The 16,891-nt window shown below is 45.7% G+C and overlaps 1 protein-coding gene across 5 annotated transcripts in view; it reads left to right on the top strand.

Moving 5' to 3' along the window:
• Nucleotides 1–16,891, top strand: part of ACSL1 (acyl-CoA synthetase long chain family member 1) — a 200,621-nt gene extending 183,730 nt beyond the window's left edge. For 3 of the 5 annotated variants that reach the window (XM_034647515.1, XM_002914019.4, XM_019792652.2), the window contains exons 8-21: nucleotides 22–54; nucleotides 217–268; nucleotides 790–863; nucleotides 3,260–3,337; nucleotides 5,025–5,159; nucleotides 6,524–6,658; nucleotides 7,628–7,723; nucleotides 8,402–8,474; nucleotides 10,487–10,575; nucleotides 11,549–11,665; nucleotides 13,170–13,313; nucleotides 14,603–14,704; nucleotides 14,800–14,871; nucleotides 15,222–15,362. In XM_034647515.1, the coding sequence (XP_034503406.1) occupies nucleotides 22–54; nucleotides 217–268; nucleotides 790–863; nucleotides 3,260–3,337; nucleotides 5,025–5,159; nucleotides 6,524–6,658; nucleotides 7,628–7,723; nucleotides 8,402–8,474; nucleotides 10,487–10,575; nucleotides 11,549–11,665; nucleotides 13,170–13,313; nucleotides 14,603–14,704; nucleotides 14,800–14,871; nucleotides 15,222–15,362 (1,341 nt within the window). Of the gene's footprint in view, nucleotides 1–21; nucleotides 55–216; nucleotides 269–789; nucleotides 864–3,259; nucleotides 3,338–3,406; nucleotides 3,485–5,024; nucleotides 5,160–6,523; nucleotides 6,659–7,627; nucleotides 7,724–8,401; nucleotides 8,475–10,486; nucleotides 10,576–11,548; nucleotides 11,666–13,169; nucleotides 13,314–14,602; nucleotides 14,705–14,799; nucleotides 14,872–15,221 lie in introns of all 5 variants that reach the window. The other 2 variants (XM_034647513.1, XM_034647514.1) reach the window with 2 other exon arrangements.

The raw sequence follows: 16,891 nt of genomic DNA, 5'->3' as shown, positions 1-16,891 counted from the left end.
TTTTTTTCTCTTCTCATTTAGGACCTGGGAAGAGCCAACAGACAGAGGCCTAAGGTAAATTCCTACTGTCAGCCCCCTGCTACAGCCTTTCCAATATCTAGTTGTCTCCGAGACTAGTACAGGTCTTGGGGGTTAGCTTATGGCTTGCAGTTTTCTTTCAGTTCTGACTTATACCACCTTGGTCGTGTGTGTTTTGTTTTTTTAAATGTGCCGTAGCCTCCAGCACCTGAAGATCTCGCGGTCGTTTGTTTCACCAGTGGGACTACGGGTAAGTTTTGAAATGCAGTCACTTCTGAGTGGTATCCGGAGGTGTGTAACCCCTGCCCCCCTTTCTTGGATGGCGGGTGACGGGGGACTTAGTTGAACTACAGATGGACCAAAAGCAGAGGACACAGAGGGGTTCGAGTACTCTTCTCTTGTCGCCGTATCCGACCTTCTCAGAATCTGAGCATGCCGTGTACTTCCTCAGACGCTGATGGAAGGCGACAGTAGACTCCCCCATTTCCTGGGACAAACCAACATTTCATTTCCAGAAATAAAATTCCTGCATTTTCTCCTCTTCTGTGCCCTCTAAAAGTCACCCATGTTGATAAAGGTGGTTTAAGATAAGACATTTCATGTAAAGGATGGCAGATTGTTCTGGAATGTAATAAGGTCATTCCACATTTGGCTTTCCTGGGTGCACCTGACGCTAGAGGCATAACCCAATTATACAGAGTTCTGGGCTTCCTTAATTTCTGTCACTTTTGGGTGGACTTTAACTTTGTTCTGCTCCTGTGTGTTCCTCAGGCAACCCCAAAGGAGCATTGATCACGCATCGAAATATAGTGAGCGATTGTTCAGCTTTTGTGAAAATCACAGAGGTAAACTTTGGGGATATTGTCATCTTTCTTCGTGTTCCTTGGTTGGCATGAGGCCTTAAGGATGAGAGTGGTAAAGGCAGCCCCGCCATGTTGGGCCCCTACTGTATGAGTAGAGATAAGATCTGAGCTTTAATATGGTCTGAGGTCACCTGTCCTCAGATCGTTTGCTTGGTGGACCTAATCTCCATCTCCTGTGTGTGACTGTAAAGCTGAGTTGACAGAAGTTATTACAACTTTTATAAGGTACAACTTTATTTGGATACTGCCCTATAAATGTTTCCAGGACAGGACCAAGAAGAAATGACTCTCTTGTGCTCTTATCTCCCTACTGTTCCAGTGTGGGGAAGAGAATTTCTTTAAGTGGACAGATGAAATGTTAAATGGTACATGGAAGTTTTCTGAATTGTTACTTTATTACAGTCGACTTCCATTTTATTAGAAGGATTAAAGCCTTGAACTTTAGTTGGTTTCCTATAATCTTAAAGTTTGCCCCCTAAGTGTCCTGGTCCTCTGGGCTGCTGTAACAAAATCACACAGGCTGAGTGGCTTAAACAACAGATACTTATTTTCTCATAGTGCGAGAGCCTGGAAATCCATGATCAAAGTATCAGCAAATTTGGTTGCTGGTGAGGGCTTCCTGGCCTGTGGGTAGTTGCCTTCTCACTGTGACCTCACCTGCCCTTTCCTCTTTGTGCACATGGAGAATGAGGGAGAGATTTCTGGTGTTTCTTCCTCCGCTTACAAGGACACCCATGGTATTGGATCAGGTCCCCCACCCCATGACCTCATTTCACCTGAATTACCTCCCCAAGGGCTCCATCCCCAAATCCAGTCACATTGGGGGTTAGGGCTTGAACAAGAATTTGGGGAGAATGGGGGATACAATTTGGTCATAGCAGCAAGGGTATATTTCAAACTTGTTTTAAAAGTACTTCTCGAACAATATAATGCCTTTCTCTCATACCTTTGCACATTTTATGTAATTCGCTTTTGCAGTGTCTGGGAGGGTTCTTCTGTGAGCTCTGATTTTCATGACAGGAACCCCCATGCTTAATGGTTTTGGGGAACGTGCGTCTTTGGTGGCTGAAGAAGGCCTGTCTCACTCCTGCCTATACCCACACTTTCTTAGTCCCAAATACCTTTTTTGGGGTATATTTCATAAACAGAATTCAACATTGAGTACCTCACCTAAGTGGAATTTTAATTTCCTAATTAGCCTTCGAAGAAAACTTAAAATACACTCGTGGCTTACTGAGGCAAATGGTTACAGACTTTGTTTAAAATTAATCACACAATCAGGGACATTCCAACTTTGTAGAACTTCTCATGTTGCTAATGTACATTTTTGGGGATACCAAATCAGAAAATTGAAAAGTGTAGAAATTACAGAGTCTGACTTCTCTTTATATAAACAGTTTCCTCCTGAGATGAGCTAGTCAGGATGCAGATCACACTTGAATAAAATTAATCTAAGATTATGGCAGGTTCAGGCTACATCACTTGCTTCTGGGGCTGCTGGGTTTGCTCAGGACTGGTGGGGGATGGGCACGGCCTGGAAGAGGTTGTGTAGGCACCTGATGGGGCCTTCATTTCTTAATTGGGGTGCAGCGACTGCTGGAGGCAGTCTCTGCTTTGGCCAGAGTTCCTCACATGTGAATAACATGAACATTCCACGCAAACCCTCCCTGCGCCTGGCGTTAAAGCCCCTTCTCAGCCTTGAAATGGAGCCCAGATGTCCAGCTCAGCCTCGATGCAGACCTTTATCACAAAGCAGTGTTTTATGGGAGATGATGCCAGATCAGAGCTTGCGCTAAACAAATCGAGACATTTTCATGGGGTGTAAAGTAGGCCGTTCAGGTAAAGATGTTGATCAAACTAAAATACTCAGAATGCATTTATACTGTATATTAAAAGAGCTTAGCAATCAGTTTCTCTTATCTTCCCTCCTCCTATCCTTTTACAACATAAAATGCTATTTTATGTTCAAATAGATCTTCTGTTTCCACAACATAATATGCTATGTTATGTTGGAGTGAACCTTTTATTTCTTACTTAAGGTGGAATTGAGTTTGCTGGGCCGTGGGGGACGGTAACTTTGAAATACTCAGTGATTAAAAGCACCTAATCCCTTAATATCCAAATTTGGACCAAATTTTCCCTATGTGGACTACAGTCCTGAGTGGGTTTACTTTATCATGATAAATGACCTCCACTCTAATTGAATAATTTAAGCCATAAAGTATTGCCTTTTCATTTCATACTTTGGTGAGAAATAACTGCCCATTATAAGCAAAAGCTGTTTCTCCTTAGCATTAAGGAATTATGTGCTCTGAAATAAAATGGGAAATTACTGGAAATCTTAACGCTTCTCTGCTTGCTGGTGTCTTTGCTTACAGAGCACAGTCAATCCTTCCCCAGATGATACGTTGATATCTTTCTTGCCTCTCGCCCATATGTTTGAAAGAGTTGTAGAGGTAGGCCTTGTCTTGTTTTCTTGTGCTTGTGCGTTTGTTTGTGTTCTGCTAAGTTGTTTTGTTTTACAGAAGACACTTGCCTTGAATGCCAGTGACACACACATTTCGTTTTTACCACTGGCACACATGTATGAGCAGCTGCTGCAGGTAAGATTCACGGGCGCACTGTCATCCCCAGAGAGAATTCTTCGCGCAGCCCCATTTTAGAAATGGTGCTAATGACTTAAAAGAGTATAAATGTGGGGGGGGGAGTGGTCTGAATACTTGAACTTTAATCATTCATTTTAAAATTAGAAGCTCAGACTTCTGAAGGATATGCACAAGGCATGATTCCAGAAAGATTAACTGTACAGGTAGAATTTTTATGAACGCCACCCTACAAAGCCTCATGAAGCTTCTGCCTCTGTAAAAAGCTTCTGTGTTTCACTGGGCTTGTTCATAATGCACAAGTTGGCTTAAGATTCATTTTTTCCGCCAATATTCTGAGTGCCCTTGGAAAAGCAGGATGATCTTTAGCTGCCCTTGGCCTGGGCTCCCTGTATACAACGGTGTGACAAGAACCACCTCTTTTCCTTCTTGGACAATTTTGGATTATGTACATCTAGGAAAAACCAGTGGGCACCATTCATTCATTTAACCAATATTTATTGAGCACCAGCTGTGTCCCTGACACTGTGCTAGGTGTCAGTAACCGGACTAATGGAGAGGTGACTGACTGAGAGTGAGCGGCCCTTTGACTGGCTACTGGCCTGTAGGATGCACTTACCCTAAAGGATCAGGGTCGCGAGATCCCATCTTGCCTCTGTTACCTCTGCTCCTGCACACCTCAGGAGGTCTTGTGAGTTTCCAAAGTGATCTCAAACGAGTTGATAATGGCCTGTATATACCTAATTGCAGTTTTGGAAGTGTGCCTGGGAGGCAGGCCACCCTGAACAAAAGCCCCCCTCTCTGAGCTTGAATTTTGAAACCATGAACCAGGGTGTGCCTTTCTAGTGGTTTCTGCTTTCAAGCCTGACACCATTTGTACCTCCGTGGCATCATCTTTTGAATCACTCTTTCTCTTTAAAATTTAAAATAGGCAGTCTGTGGGTCAAGAGCATATGGCTTGCCGGTGCAATTTGCATCAGGCAGGAACAAATCCATGCAGTAAATTAGAGCTGAACGTCAAACCGCTCTGCTCTTTGATGCCCCAGTGTCTCAACTGCAAAATAGTCAGTGGCTTTTCAGACACTTTTCGTGAGATTTGGATTTTAAAAATGAGACTTTAATAAGCTTGGCAAGTAGCCAGGCTTGCGAGTAGCTAAGTTTTTGTTTTGAGAATAAATCAGGCCTGAAGTTTCCAGGCGAGTAAAAGATTTGGATTACATAACACCGTGTCATTCATTCACGGGCTATCTATCCTGAAGCTAAAAGCAGAAGCTCCATGATCGTCACTATGAACAAGACAGTCTGGTCTCTTACCAGCTCCTTTATCTTCGGAGTGATCAAGAGAAATGCCACACTTTGATGTTGTGCAATGACCAGGGAATTCTAGAACGTTTTTTGAAAAGCTACTGACATGTAGGAACATCATAGTTTCTGGACACTGATCTGAAATGCTAAAACGGAAGCCTTGTGTGTCTGTGTGTATGTTGTGTAGTGCCTGCTTTGATGACGACATGGGGGTTATTTTTATTTACTGCCCTAGTGTGTGATGCTGTGTCATGGAGCTAAAATAGGATTTTTCCAAGGAGATATCAGGCTGCTCATGGATGACCTCAAGGTTCTTCAACCCACAGTCTTCCCTGTGGTCCCCAGACTGCTGAACCGGATGTTTGACCGAGTGAGTTCCAAGGAGCAGCGGAGTGGGGGACAGAGCCCTGGACCTGGAGCCCAAGACTCGGGTTTGAACTGGGCCAGCTGGGTACCTTCTGTACTCTTGGTCTCGTGGAAGTGTGCTTTACCCATCAGTAAAACCAGAATGCATTGACCTCATAGAGCCGTTGGTGAGGATTATAAGAGAAAACGCGTGAACACACTTTGTGTACTGGAAGGCCCAATATAGGTGGAAGGCAGGAGGTCATATTATTTGTGCCGTAAGCTCTTTAGAGCCTCTGTTTTCTCATCTGCGTGATGGACTGTTACCTCCTGCCCCTGCCATCTAGCTCATAAGGTTGCTAATTGCATAACATGAGAACTCTAACCATGAAATGGTTCTATACATTGTAATGCCCAAGAGCATGTAACATTACTTACTTAGCCGCACGGAAAGAAGGGCTGAAGCCAAGCCAGGGATGGAGAGAATGCCAGCCCCTCTGTGGGTGGTCATTGTGGCACGGACCACCCATCCCAGGCAAGACCAGTGTGTGGCAGGAGCAGTCTTCAAGATACATTTGGACGGGGCAGTTTTCATGCTCTTTATTGTAAGGCAGGGCCTCTTCTCTTTTTTTTAAATGGTCCTTTAAAAAAAACTTTTAAAAACAGCTCGATTGAGCTATATAATTCACATTCCATATAATTCACCCATTTTAAGTGTAGAATTCAAAGGTTTTTTGGTATATTCACAGAGTTCTGTAACCATCACCACAGCCCATTTTTATCAGCTCAGGAAGAAACACTGGCTCTGCCCTGTGGCTGTCCTCTACCCCCTTCCGCTCCCAGCCAAATGCATCTACTTTTTGAATCTGTAGATTTCCCTATTCCGGACTCTCGTATGAATGGAATCACGCAACATGTGTTCTTCTGTGACTGGTTTTTGTCACGAGGTTCATCCATGTGGTAGCACGTGACAGTCCTTCATCCGTTTCAGTGGCCAAGTAGTATTCCACCGTATGGATAGAACACACATTATTTACCCTTTCATGCATCATCGGTGGGCATTCGGGTTGTTGTCACTTTCTGTCTATTGCGTATAATGATGCTGTGAACATTCCTACATGAGTGTCTGTGTGGACATGTGTTTTCATTTCTCTTGGGTGCTTACCTAGGGGCAGAATTGCTGGGTCCTGTGGTAATTCTGTATTTCACTCTTTGAGGAACTACCAGTCTGTTCTCCAAAGCAACCCCGCCATGTTATATCCGCCCCCCACTGAGCAGCGGATGAGGGCTCCTGTTTCTCCACATCTTCACCAACACTTGTTATTATCTGACTCTCTGATTCTAGCCATTCTCCTCATTTTGAAACCGTCTCTTTTCTTGACCCGTCAGATTTTTGGGCAGGCAAACACCACCCTGAAGCGATGGCTGCTGGACTTCGCCTCCAAGAGGAAGGAGGCAGAGCTTCGCAGCGGTATCATCAGGAACAACAGCCTGTGGGATAGACTGATCTTCCACAAGATACAGGTGACACATTCACAACCGTTGTCTGCCCCGGAAACTAACTTGGGCTGCAGGGTTTCTGTGCGGGCTCTTTCTGAAAGCAAGGTTTGAAGGTGAGAGGGAAGGGCACGTTTTTAGTAATGTGGGCACATTTCTAAAAATTAAGGACAAAGCCAGTATGTAAACCGCAGTATTGCATGCAGACCCGAACAGCATGGTAACATGGAAGGGCAGAAAAGGAATCAGGGTGTTAGAGCCTTTCTGATTTTTTAATTTTTAATTTTTAATTTTTTTGTTTAAATTCAGCCAACATGGAGTACATCATTAGAGTCAGGTGTAGTGTTTAATGATTCGTCAGTCTCTTTTTAAAAAAAGATATATTTATTTGAGAGAGAAAAAGAAGGAGCACAGGGAGGAGGGAAGCGGGGGAGAGAGAGAGAGAATCTTAAGCAGGCTCCCTGTCCAGCGCAGAGCCCCACCTGGGGCTTCATCTCACGACCCCGAGATCATGACCTAAGCCGAAATCAAGAGTCAGATGCTTAACCGACTGAGCCATCCAGGTGTCCTGAGCCTTTCTAATTTTTTGTTTTGCTTTCCTTTTCTGAAACAAGTATGTTACTCTAGGAGTCATTTTTTAGGCACGAGTGATAAAGAACGTGGAATAATAATACTGTGTCCCCAAAAATGCCCAAAATGTGGCAGTTGTCTGCAAACTCACCACTCTCTTGTTCTAATTCCTTCAAAATCCCTGCGGGTAGAGGTGTTGGCTTGTTTTTCATACCCGTTGAGAGAGCAGGGTGTAGCCTCAGGTGGAAACCAGCTCCAGCCAGGCCTTCCTTCTTGAAAGCCTGTGAGTTCTGTGTGTGTGGGTGAGCTCCGTGCGGCCTGCAGAGAAGGAGCTGGTGGATCTGAGTTCCCAGAAGGGGTCTTTGAGGGGCCCACCCCCGTGCAGCCATTGGACCCTCACTGTCTTCCCTCTCCTTGCCTTGTAAGTCGAGCCTGGGAGGAAAAGTCAGGCTGATGGTCACAGGAGCTGCGCCCGTATCCGCCACTGTGCTGACGTTTCTGAGAGCAGCGCTCGGCTGTCAGGTGAGGCGGGCGTCACTGCGGCTGCTTGTCTCAGGCTTTTTCAAGCCCAGGACTCTCCTTTCCAAAAAGTCTTTCTTATAAGTGTGTGTCTTATTTTGGTTTGGAAGATCACGCTATTCCCAGGTTGCTTGGAGACAGGAGTGTGTCTGTCTTTTAGTCTAGGCAGGAGATGACGCGTCTGTGGCCACATAGACTGTGTCATTTTCTCTCGGGTAAAGCACCAGCCATGAAACTTGACTTTATCAGACCTGAGGGTATGGGGATGGGTTGCAAGTGATAAGCTGACCTGCAAACCCTGGAGAGAACCTGCCTTAAAGGGGAGGGGGAGGCAGCAGAGACTGGGCAACCAACAGGACAGGTGTGGGGCATGGCCGAGAGCGGACAGCGCGAGTGCATTCCTGGGTGGGTTGTGTGCAGTGTGACCTGTCAGGCCATGTCGGTGTCCCCCTCACCTATTTGCAGGAGGGCGAGAAGTAGATGACCATGGACAGTGGCCAAGGTTTCGTGTTGGAGTGAAGATGATTGGGTGCTATCACAGTAGTTCTGAACAGATTTTAAAAAGAGCTGTGTCACCACGGTTAGCCATCACTCAGGAGTGAGAAGAGCGTCCTGATTTGTGCCTTTGCAGCACAGGTGTGACTACTCTCTTTAATAACGTTTCGTCTCTTGGTGGTCCAGTTTTATGAAGGCTACGGACAGACCGAGTGTACCGCTGGCTGCTGCCTGACCATGCCTGGAGACTGGACAGCAGGTAGGAGCCGTGGGACACTCCTTACGGGAATCTCATTAAGCTGGTGGGAATTCTTGGAATTGGGTTCATCCTTGGTTCGCTGACCACGGAAGTTCTGTGTCTGAGGGATCAGGCCTTGGGGCAAACGGTCTTGTAAATCAGGGATCCTCGTGGAAAAGGGCTGCTATGGCAGCGCGCCGGGCTTGGAGGACCAAGTAGAGATTCACCTAGATCCTGAAGCTGGCAGCTGAGGGGTGAAAACCCTTTCCGCCAGGTTCAGAACGTTTGGCCTCACAGAGCTTTCCAGGAATGGATTGGGGTCTAATTATTTGCTGGTAAATTTGACTCGAATTTACACTTGGGTGCTGGGCTGGGTGTTGAGACCACAGAGAGAAAGAGACAAGTCATTTCTCCCAAAAGGCACAAAGAGAGGCAAATACAGAAATATTCAATGGAGCAGTTGTCCTTAAGCACATCAGTGCATTTCGTCCCAGCAGCATCCCTGTGGCATAAGTCCTGTTACCTATGAGAGGAAATGATTGTTGGTGAAAAAGCATGAAACAACATATAAGAATTTACCCAGCATTATGCTTCGGAGCCAGGATTCCAACCCAGGTCTGACCGGTGGTACATTCTATACTCTGATATGCAAATGCCACTGATTTATTTGGTATATTAGAAATATGAGCACCGTCTAGGAACATGGATTCTCATGTCCAGACTCTAGTAGCACAATTCTGCTGGGACTAATACTAACAGTCTCTGAACCTTCTTTTTGGTTTAATTTTTTTTTTTTTTTTAAGATTTTATTTATTTATTCGACAGAGATAGAGACAGCCAGCGAGAGAGGGAGCACAAGCAGGGGGAGTGGGAGAGGAAGAAGCAGGCTCACAGCGGAGGAGCCTGATGTGGGGCTCGATCCCATAAAGCCAGGATCACGCCCTGAGCCGAAGGCAGACGCTTAACCGCTGTGCCACCCAGGCGCCCCTAATTTTTAACCCCTGGTTCCTTACCAGCATAGAGAATTTATTTTTTTTATTTTTTAAAGATTTTATTTATTTATTTGACAGAGAGAGACAGCCAGGGAGAGAGGGAACACAAGCAGGGGGAGTGGGAGAGGAAGAAGCAGGCTCCCAGCGGAGGAGCCTGATGTGGGGCTCAATCCCAGAACGCTGGGATCACGCCCTGAGCCGAAGGCAGATGCTTAATGACTGAGCCACCCAGGCGCCCCCAGCTTAGAGAATTTAGAACAGTGATCTCTTTACTCAGACATTATTAAAACATAAGAGGAATTATTTGTGATGCTCTTTTTTTTTTTTTAAAAGATATTATTTATTTGAGAGAGAGAAAGACATCACAAGCAGGGTGTGGGGCAGAGGGAGTAGGAGAAGCAGGCTTTCGGCTGAGCAGAGCCCGATGTGGAACTCGATCCCAGGACCCTGGGACGATGAGCTGAGCTGAAGGCAGATGCTTAACCAACTGAGCCACCAGGCATCTCTGCACCATTCTGTCTCAATAAACTTCAATCTAAAACGTGTTCATCCATACTTACGGAAGCAAATACCATCTTGGTCAGAACCAGGTGATGTTGAGAGATAATCCATTTGGCAAAGTTGTGTATTATCTCTTCTTCTTAGAGAAAGTAGGGGTGTTAGGAAGAAGTCTGTATGAGGGCGAGGTGCAATGATGAGCAGGGGCCGTCAGATGGTAGGAGCCGCGTAAAAGTTTTAGAAAGCTTGCTTCCAGGTGTTTGTAGAAACCCTTACAATCAACAGCCAGATGTTTTATAACTGAAAAAATAATTTGGGGCATCAAACTGGGGAAAGGTCCTAAGAGACTTTTGAATGTTTGCCTCTATTCTAGGAATACACTCTCTGTGCTCATTTACCGGGGGAGACGGGCTGTCATTGCAGCAAACAGACGTTTCTACCAGCTGTTCTCATTATGAGCAGGCCTATTAGCCATGAAAGTAATTTGGCTTAAGGATAGTAGGAGTTCTCCTGGGAATGATCATTCTTTTATTTACCACACAGGCCATGTTGGTGCCCCAATGCCTTGCAACCTTATAAAACTTGTAGATGTGGAAGAAATGAACTACTTGGCTTCCAAGGGTGAGGGTGAGGTGAGTGACCCCCCCCCCCAACGTCGTTCACCCATGTTGCCATTCCCTCTGATAGCTCGGCCGCTTCTCGCCAGTGTCACGTAAAGTCACTGAGCTTGATGTTATTGGTGGTCCTGGATCAAACAGGCTTCTCTTTGAAGGTGCCTTTATGTGGGAGGGGACCACAAATGTCTCTTCCTCCAGACACCGCCGGGACTTGGGCTCGAGAGCATACAAAGGTTTCCAGTATCTTCAGGCCTGGAGCACAGCTCCTATCAGCCAGTGGCCCTGGATACTATTAGTGAGCTACTGGCTAGGAAAGCCTCATGACTTCGAAGTGATTTCCTCCCCTTTGGGGCTTTGAGCCGGAACCTCAGGCAAGCATTAGCCCTACAACTTGACTGCAGCTGACGTCGTTAGGACAAGGGCACAGGGGCATTGGACATACCTCTAGGGTCCCAGTGTGGCTGTTAGCTCCTCTGGATCATGGAATCCAGGGCTTCTTGCTAAAGGTTGAGATACGCACCACACTGGAGCACACACACACACACACACACACACACACACACACACACAGATTTCCTCTGGAGAACCCCCCGTAAATGCTGTTAACAGATCCTCTTTGTCCCCTACTGTTCTATCGAGATGGCATTGACGTACACACTGTATGCGTTTAAAGGAGACAGCATAATGATTTGGTATCCATCTATGGTGAAGTGATTATTCCCCACAATAAGTTTCGTTAAAATTCCATCATCTCACAGAGATACAACAAAAACAGAAAAAAAAAGATTTTTTTTCCCCTCATGATGAGAACTCTGAGGATCTCATCTCCTTACTTTTAGATATAATCACATGTCCGTGTGAGCCATGGTCACTGGGCTGTGTGTTTGGTCCCCGGTGCTTACCTGTCTCCTAACTGGAAATTTGTACCTTTCCACCCCCCCCACCACTCCCCCCTAATCACCCCCCTTCCTGATCTTTCTCTCTTCAGGTGTGTGTGAAGGGGCCAAATGTATTTAAAGGCTACTTGAAGGACCCAGCAAAAACAGCAGAAGTTCTGGACAAAGACGGCTGGTTACACACGGGGGACATTGGAAAGTGGCTTCCAGTAAGCGCTCACCTACCCCGCTCACAGATACTTTTCTTCTGCCTTTTTGCTGTTGTGGGACCTCACTTTTCCCTTTCCCTGGCGGGGGGGGGCTCCTCTGTTTCCTGCAGGGAACAGCATTATATGCTCAGCGTGCCTGGGTAGGGTTTTCACTTGAACCATAGCAAAGATGTTTGGTTTTGATGCGTGATGTCGTCAATTCTGGTTGCTGCTTCCCATTCGAAATCCAGAGAGACGGTGCATTTATTTTTCTGTATCGGTGTCGGGCCTCAATGTGAAGGTCTTAGTTCAACAAGGTGTGGGGGACATTGTGATCTACAGCCAGGAAGGTGTGGTGGGCAAGACGTTGGGAATATATGTGTTTCTTAGGCTTGTCATCTCCTTAAAAATAGGGTAAGCGTCCCACGGGTTAGGCCAACGACTTTGAACGTAGTCTTGGAACTGTTACCGTAGACAAATGCCAGGGTCCTTCAGAGGAGGAGGGAAAAGAACCTACAAGAAGCCCCACTGTGGGCTTGACCAGTTTGGCTTGTTGTGGGAACAAGTTGTCGCTGTGTTGAATTGCCGTTACTAAAGTGGCTAAGGCAAGTTTTATCACTGTATGCCGATCCTTATAGATTTAAGGTGCATAATACTCCCGGAAATTTTTATTGATTTGAAAAATGCTCCCCCTCCTCACCCAATTAATTCAGACTTCAGAATACCCAGCTTATTCAGAGATAAATTAAGTCCTCTTTTCAAGTCCAAGGGGGATTAAGCGTCAGTTCTAACTCTGGCTCCGGCTCTAATGAACGCATTTCGTCCTCTCCCTGGACCTCAGTCTACAACTTGGGGAAGGGGCACAGAACCAGCGTGCGATGAGGGCCCCAGAGAAACTTCCCTACAGCTGACCTTTGGAAGCACAGGGAGGACCCCAGGGGTGGGGATGGGTTGATAGTCAGATGGGGGTTTGGCGACCAGAGGTGGACATGATGGCATTGGGCTCGTCCAGTGCAGGGGTCGTTGTGGATTTCCCACGGTCCCGATGGGGGCTGCTGACAGACTCTGCCCCAGGGGCCAGGAGCGAACCCCTCCCACCCCCACCTCGAAACAATGACGAAGGTGGCATTTGGCCTTTCTGTTGGAGCTTTTACTGAGCCCCTGCTCTGTGCAGAGTGCTCTGGGAGGACAGTCTATGTCTGTACCCGCAAGGAACATGGCTCCTCCTTGGGGAGGCACTGCTGGTGGGCTGCCAGGGGTGACATGAAAGGCATGAGCTCTGGAGTCCCTTTTTTCTCTCTACTTGGCTCACTGGCCTTGGGCAAGTTACTCAGTCTCCCCAAGCCTTAGTTTCCCTCTCTGTAAAATGGGCTGATACACTGGCCCCTGGGCAGTGTTACCAGGATTAAAGGCAAGCATATGAGAAGTGCCCTGGACTGTGTGTGATTGATATGGGGCAGGGAGGGGGCAGAGCAGCCACGGACCCACTCACAGCGCCTCCCCTCCTCTCCCCTCTAATAAACAGAATGGCACCTTGAAGATCATTGACAGGAAGAAGCACATCTTTAAACTGGCACAGGGAGAATACATAGCACCTGAGAAGATCGAGAACATCTACCTGCGAAGTGAACCTGTCGCTCAGGTGTTTGTCCACGGAGAAAGCTTGCAGGTATGTACATTCTGGGCTGTGAGCCCTATTACACAGGCGTGGCCCACGCCTTGGACTCTGGATGTTTGCAATGTGATGGAAAGTCTGCGATGAGTATTGAATTGGTTTCATGTGTGACGTGCTGGAATATTGGGTTTTGCTGCTTGACATTTCTTATCCAGAAAAGTTTTTCTCTTTGAATTCTATATTTCTTTTTTACGTAGCTAGAGTCATGTAGTGTACCAAGGGGAGTTGGAGAAAGACATTAGGGAGTGGGTAAAATAGCCTTCTAATTTAAACTGTGAAAGGAAATATTGTTATATTGATTATTAGAAAGTTTAGAATTTTCAACATATTAAACTCAACATGTTTATGCTACGTCTCCTAAATCATGTTTGAGCAATGGGGATTGTGAGCCAGTATATACGTAAAGTTGAAAATCAAGGTCAATATTATAGTGGAATGTCTCTTTGCCAATGTCAGTCTTGTAGTGGAATGTTGGGCAGATGATGGCAAGGAAGAGAAAGGGGTCTGGTTTCCTGAAAGCTAATCTTTTTATGAATCTTGAGACTTTTAAATACTTGTAGAAGAATATTTTATTATAAGGAATGCACCTATTTTTCTTTGACCTAGAATCTTTTTTTTTTCTTTTTTTTTTTGAGAGAGAGAGAGAGAGCACAAGCAGGGGAAGCAGCAGGCAGAGAGAGAGGGAGAGGCAGGCTCTCTGCTGAGCAAGGAGCCCGATGCAGGACTTGATCCCATGATCGTGGGATCATGACATGAGCCAAAGGCAGACAGACGCCTAACCAACTGAGCCACCCAGGCGCCTCTCTTTGACCTAGAATCTTAACATGCCTTCGATTTTTTTTAGCTTTGTTACTAAATTGTAAAAAATGTGGCATTTGAGATCTAAAAAAAAATGAATATGTATAAATTTTTTTCTCTCCTTTTAAAAGCAGTTACTTGGTATCTATTATCTTGTCTGCTTATTTGACCGTTTTATTTAAAAAAGAATATATATATATGTATGTATATAAAAATAAATAAAAATTAGGGTTTTGTTAGGTTTTGATTCCCAGTGGTCCTTTTAAAACGTTTAACTGCAGAATTCCTGAAGCCATCTGTATTTTAGATCCAAGAGCTCTTAACCCGGGCTCAGTGGACTCCCAGGGCTGCTAATACATTCTGAAGAGAGGGTCTGTAACATCCATCAGATCCTCCCGGGGTCCATATCATGCAAAATGATAAAGAATCACTATTTCAGAACATCTGGATCAAGCCACATACTAACTCACTTGTCTGTGTTAAAGGCATTTCTCATAGCAATTGTGGTACCAGATGTTGAGACATTATGTTCCTGGGCCCGAAAGAAAGGATTTGAAGGCTCCTTTGAGGAACTGTGCAGGAACAAGGTAAGGTTTGGGAATGTGCGGTACCCTGGCTTGGTATCAAGCCTGCCTTCGGAGACCTCAAACACAGCAAGTGTGTTGTTTCCTCACCTTCCTAGGACGTCAAAAAAGCCATCCTGGAAGACATGGTGAGGCTTGGGAAGGATTCTGGCCTGAAACCATTTGAACAGGTAAGATTTGCATCAGCAAACATGCAGTCCTACAAAACAGGTTTCTGACTTGAGGATTTCGTATGAATAGGTTTGGAGCACAAGGGGATTTAAAGAAACCCATGAGGAATGAATAAGGTTGAGCTTTGGCTGGGGTAGGGATTTCTGTAACCGAGGGCAGGCATTCTCTTTCTCTGGAGGTCAGGGTCCAAGCCCAGATCCTGTCCTGGGAGCAACTCCTGCCCTGTGTTGAGCGAGGCCGCTGGCCTGAGTCCGAGCCATGGGGTCTCCATCCCTTCTGACCAACTTGCTTGTAAGACCCAGGTTGCGTCTGCCCTTGGTTTTGCTTTAATGGCCTCGTTTATTTGCAGGTCAAAGGTATTAGTCTCCACCCTGAATTATTTTCTATTGACAACGGGCTCCTGACCCCAACGATGAAGGCGAAACGGCCGGAGCTTCGGAATTATTTCAGGTCACAGATAGATGAACTTTATTCCACCATTAAAGTGTAATGCGAGGAAGAAACCCAGGCCTCCACAGTCCCTGCTTATGGCCTTCACGTTGGTGATTTTGACTAGAGCGTGCGTAGGAAAGGGAGCGTCCGTGTTTGACTTGTGTATTTGGGGTTCTCGTCATAGGAATATTGGAGGAAACGGAACACTGCCTTACAGTCAACTCCTGTTGCAGACCATGTTTATGGTGATACACAATTTCCAAAATGAGCCTTAAAATCGTAAAGGGGAGACTACCCATGTGCTAAGTTATTTGAGACTTCCTCAGTTAAAAAAGGGGGGGGTGGAAACTTCTATCTCCCTGTTTTTCTAACCAAGGGATGAGGACTTGGCTATTTCTGGGATGTCTGCTACTTGCTGCAAATTTTGCAGCTGTCCGCTGCTCTGCAAAGTACCGTGCACTGGAGGGAAGCTGTCCCTTAAAAACAAGAACTGTCCCAGCTGGAGAACATCACAAGTGGACCAGAGATTCTTTTTTGACCCCTTCCTCCTTCCCTTCCCCGCTTTACACGGCTCTCTGATGAGCCTTCTGCAGCTGGGACCCAGAGCGGCTGTGCTTCTCTGCAGTCCCTGTTGTCCTGTGGGAGCAGAAGCTTCCCGGCGAAGAAGAGAACAGATCCAACGCAGACAGCACAGACCTTGCGTCTTGGATGAATGGCTGCTCACCCGAGCGAGTGGATTCTGGCGCCCAGGGAGCAGAACGTTCTCAGACCCTCTCTCCAGAGCCGATTCCCTCCCCACCATCCTTTCCAGGGTTTATGAAACAATCTGCCTTAGACTCTGCAGTGAAGACAAGCATTTCAAGAAGGAAATAATTACCTGGATCAACCTTGCTCAACTGTGACGCCTAACGAACTGGCCCCTTTATCTTCGCCGAACCAGTCATTCTTTGTGATGGCCAATGGATTTTTAATGTGATTTTCATATCAAAAGATTGAGTTGTGATTAACTGGCTTTTTCCACCCCCAAATAAATTCTCAGGCAGGGCATGTCTTTAAACCTATTAAGGGAATAGCTATACTTGGGTACTTACTGCAATGGACAGTAATAAACAAAAATGCTCTTATCATGCTACCTGATTTTTATGAAATGTGTTTGACAAGCCAAAATCCTAGGATGTAGAAATCTGGAAAACTCATTTTCTGGGATTAACTTCTCAAGGGATCTTTTTTTTAAAAAAAGCTAATTTGGGAAATTAGCTGCATTTCACTTTACTGCAAATCTTTGCCACGTGTGACTGAATTAAGTTGTCATTTATACACTGAAAGAAGTTGGTTTTGGGTTTGTGAGAGTACATGTATTATACAAGCACAACAGGGCTGGCACTAAAGAATGGCCATCGTAGTAACACTATTTGGTAGCCTAACTTCATATATGTATTCTTAATTGCAGAAAAAGTCAATAATTTGTCACTTTGGGGTTTTGAATGTTTGCTTTAAGTGTTGGCTATTTCTATGTTTTATAAACCAAAACAGAATTTCCAAAAACAATGAAGGAAACCAAAATAAATATTTCTGCATTTCAAGTGA

This window comes from Ailuropoda melanoleuca, chromosome 18, assembly GCF_002007445.2.
Source record: "Ailuropoda melanoleuca isolate Jingjing chromosome 18, ASM200744v2, whole genome shotgun sequence".
Classification (NCBI taxonomy): Eukaryota; Metazoa; Chordata; class Mammalia; order Carnivora; family Ursidae; genus Ailuropoda; species Ailuropoda melanoleuca.
The sequence above is the reverse complement of the archived record's forward strand: the minus strand, read 5'-3'. Positions and strand labels throughout refer to the sequence as shown.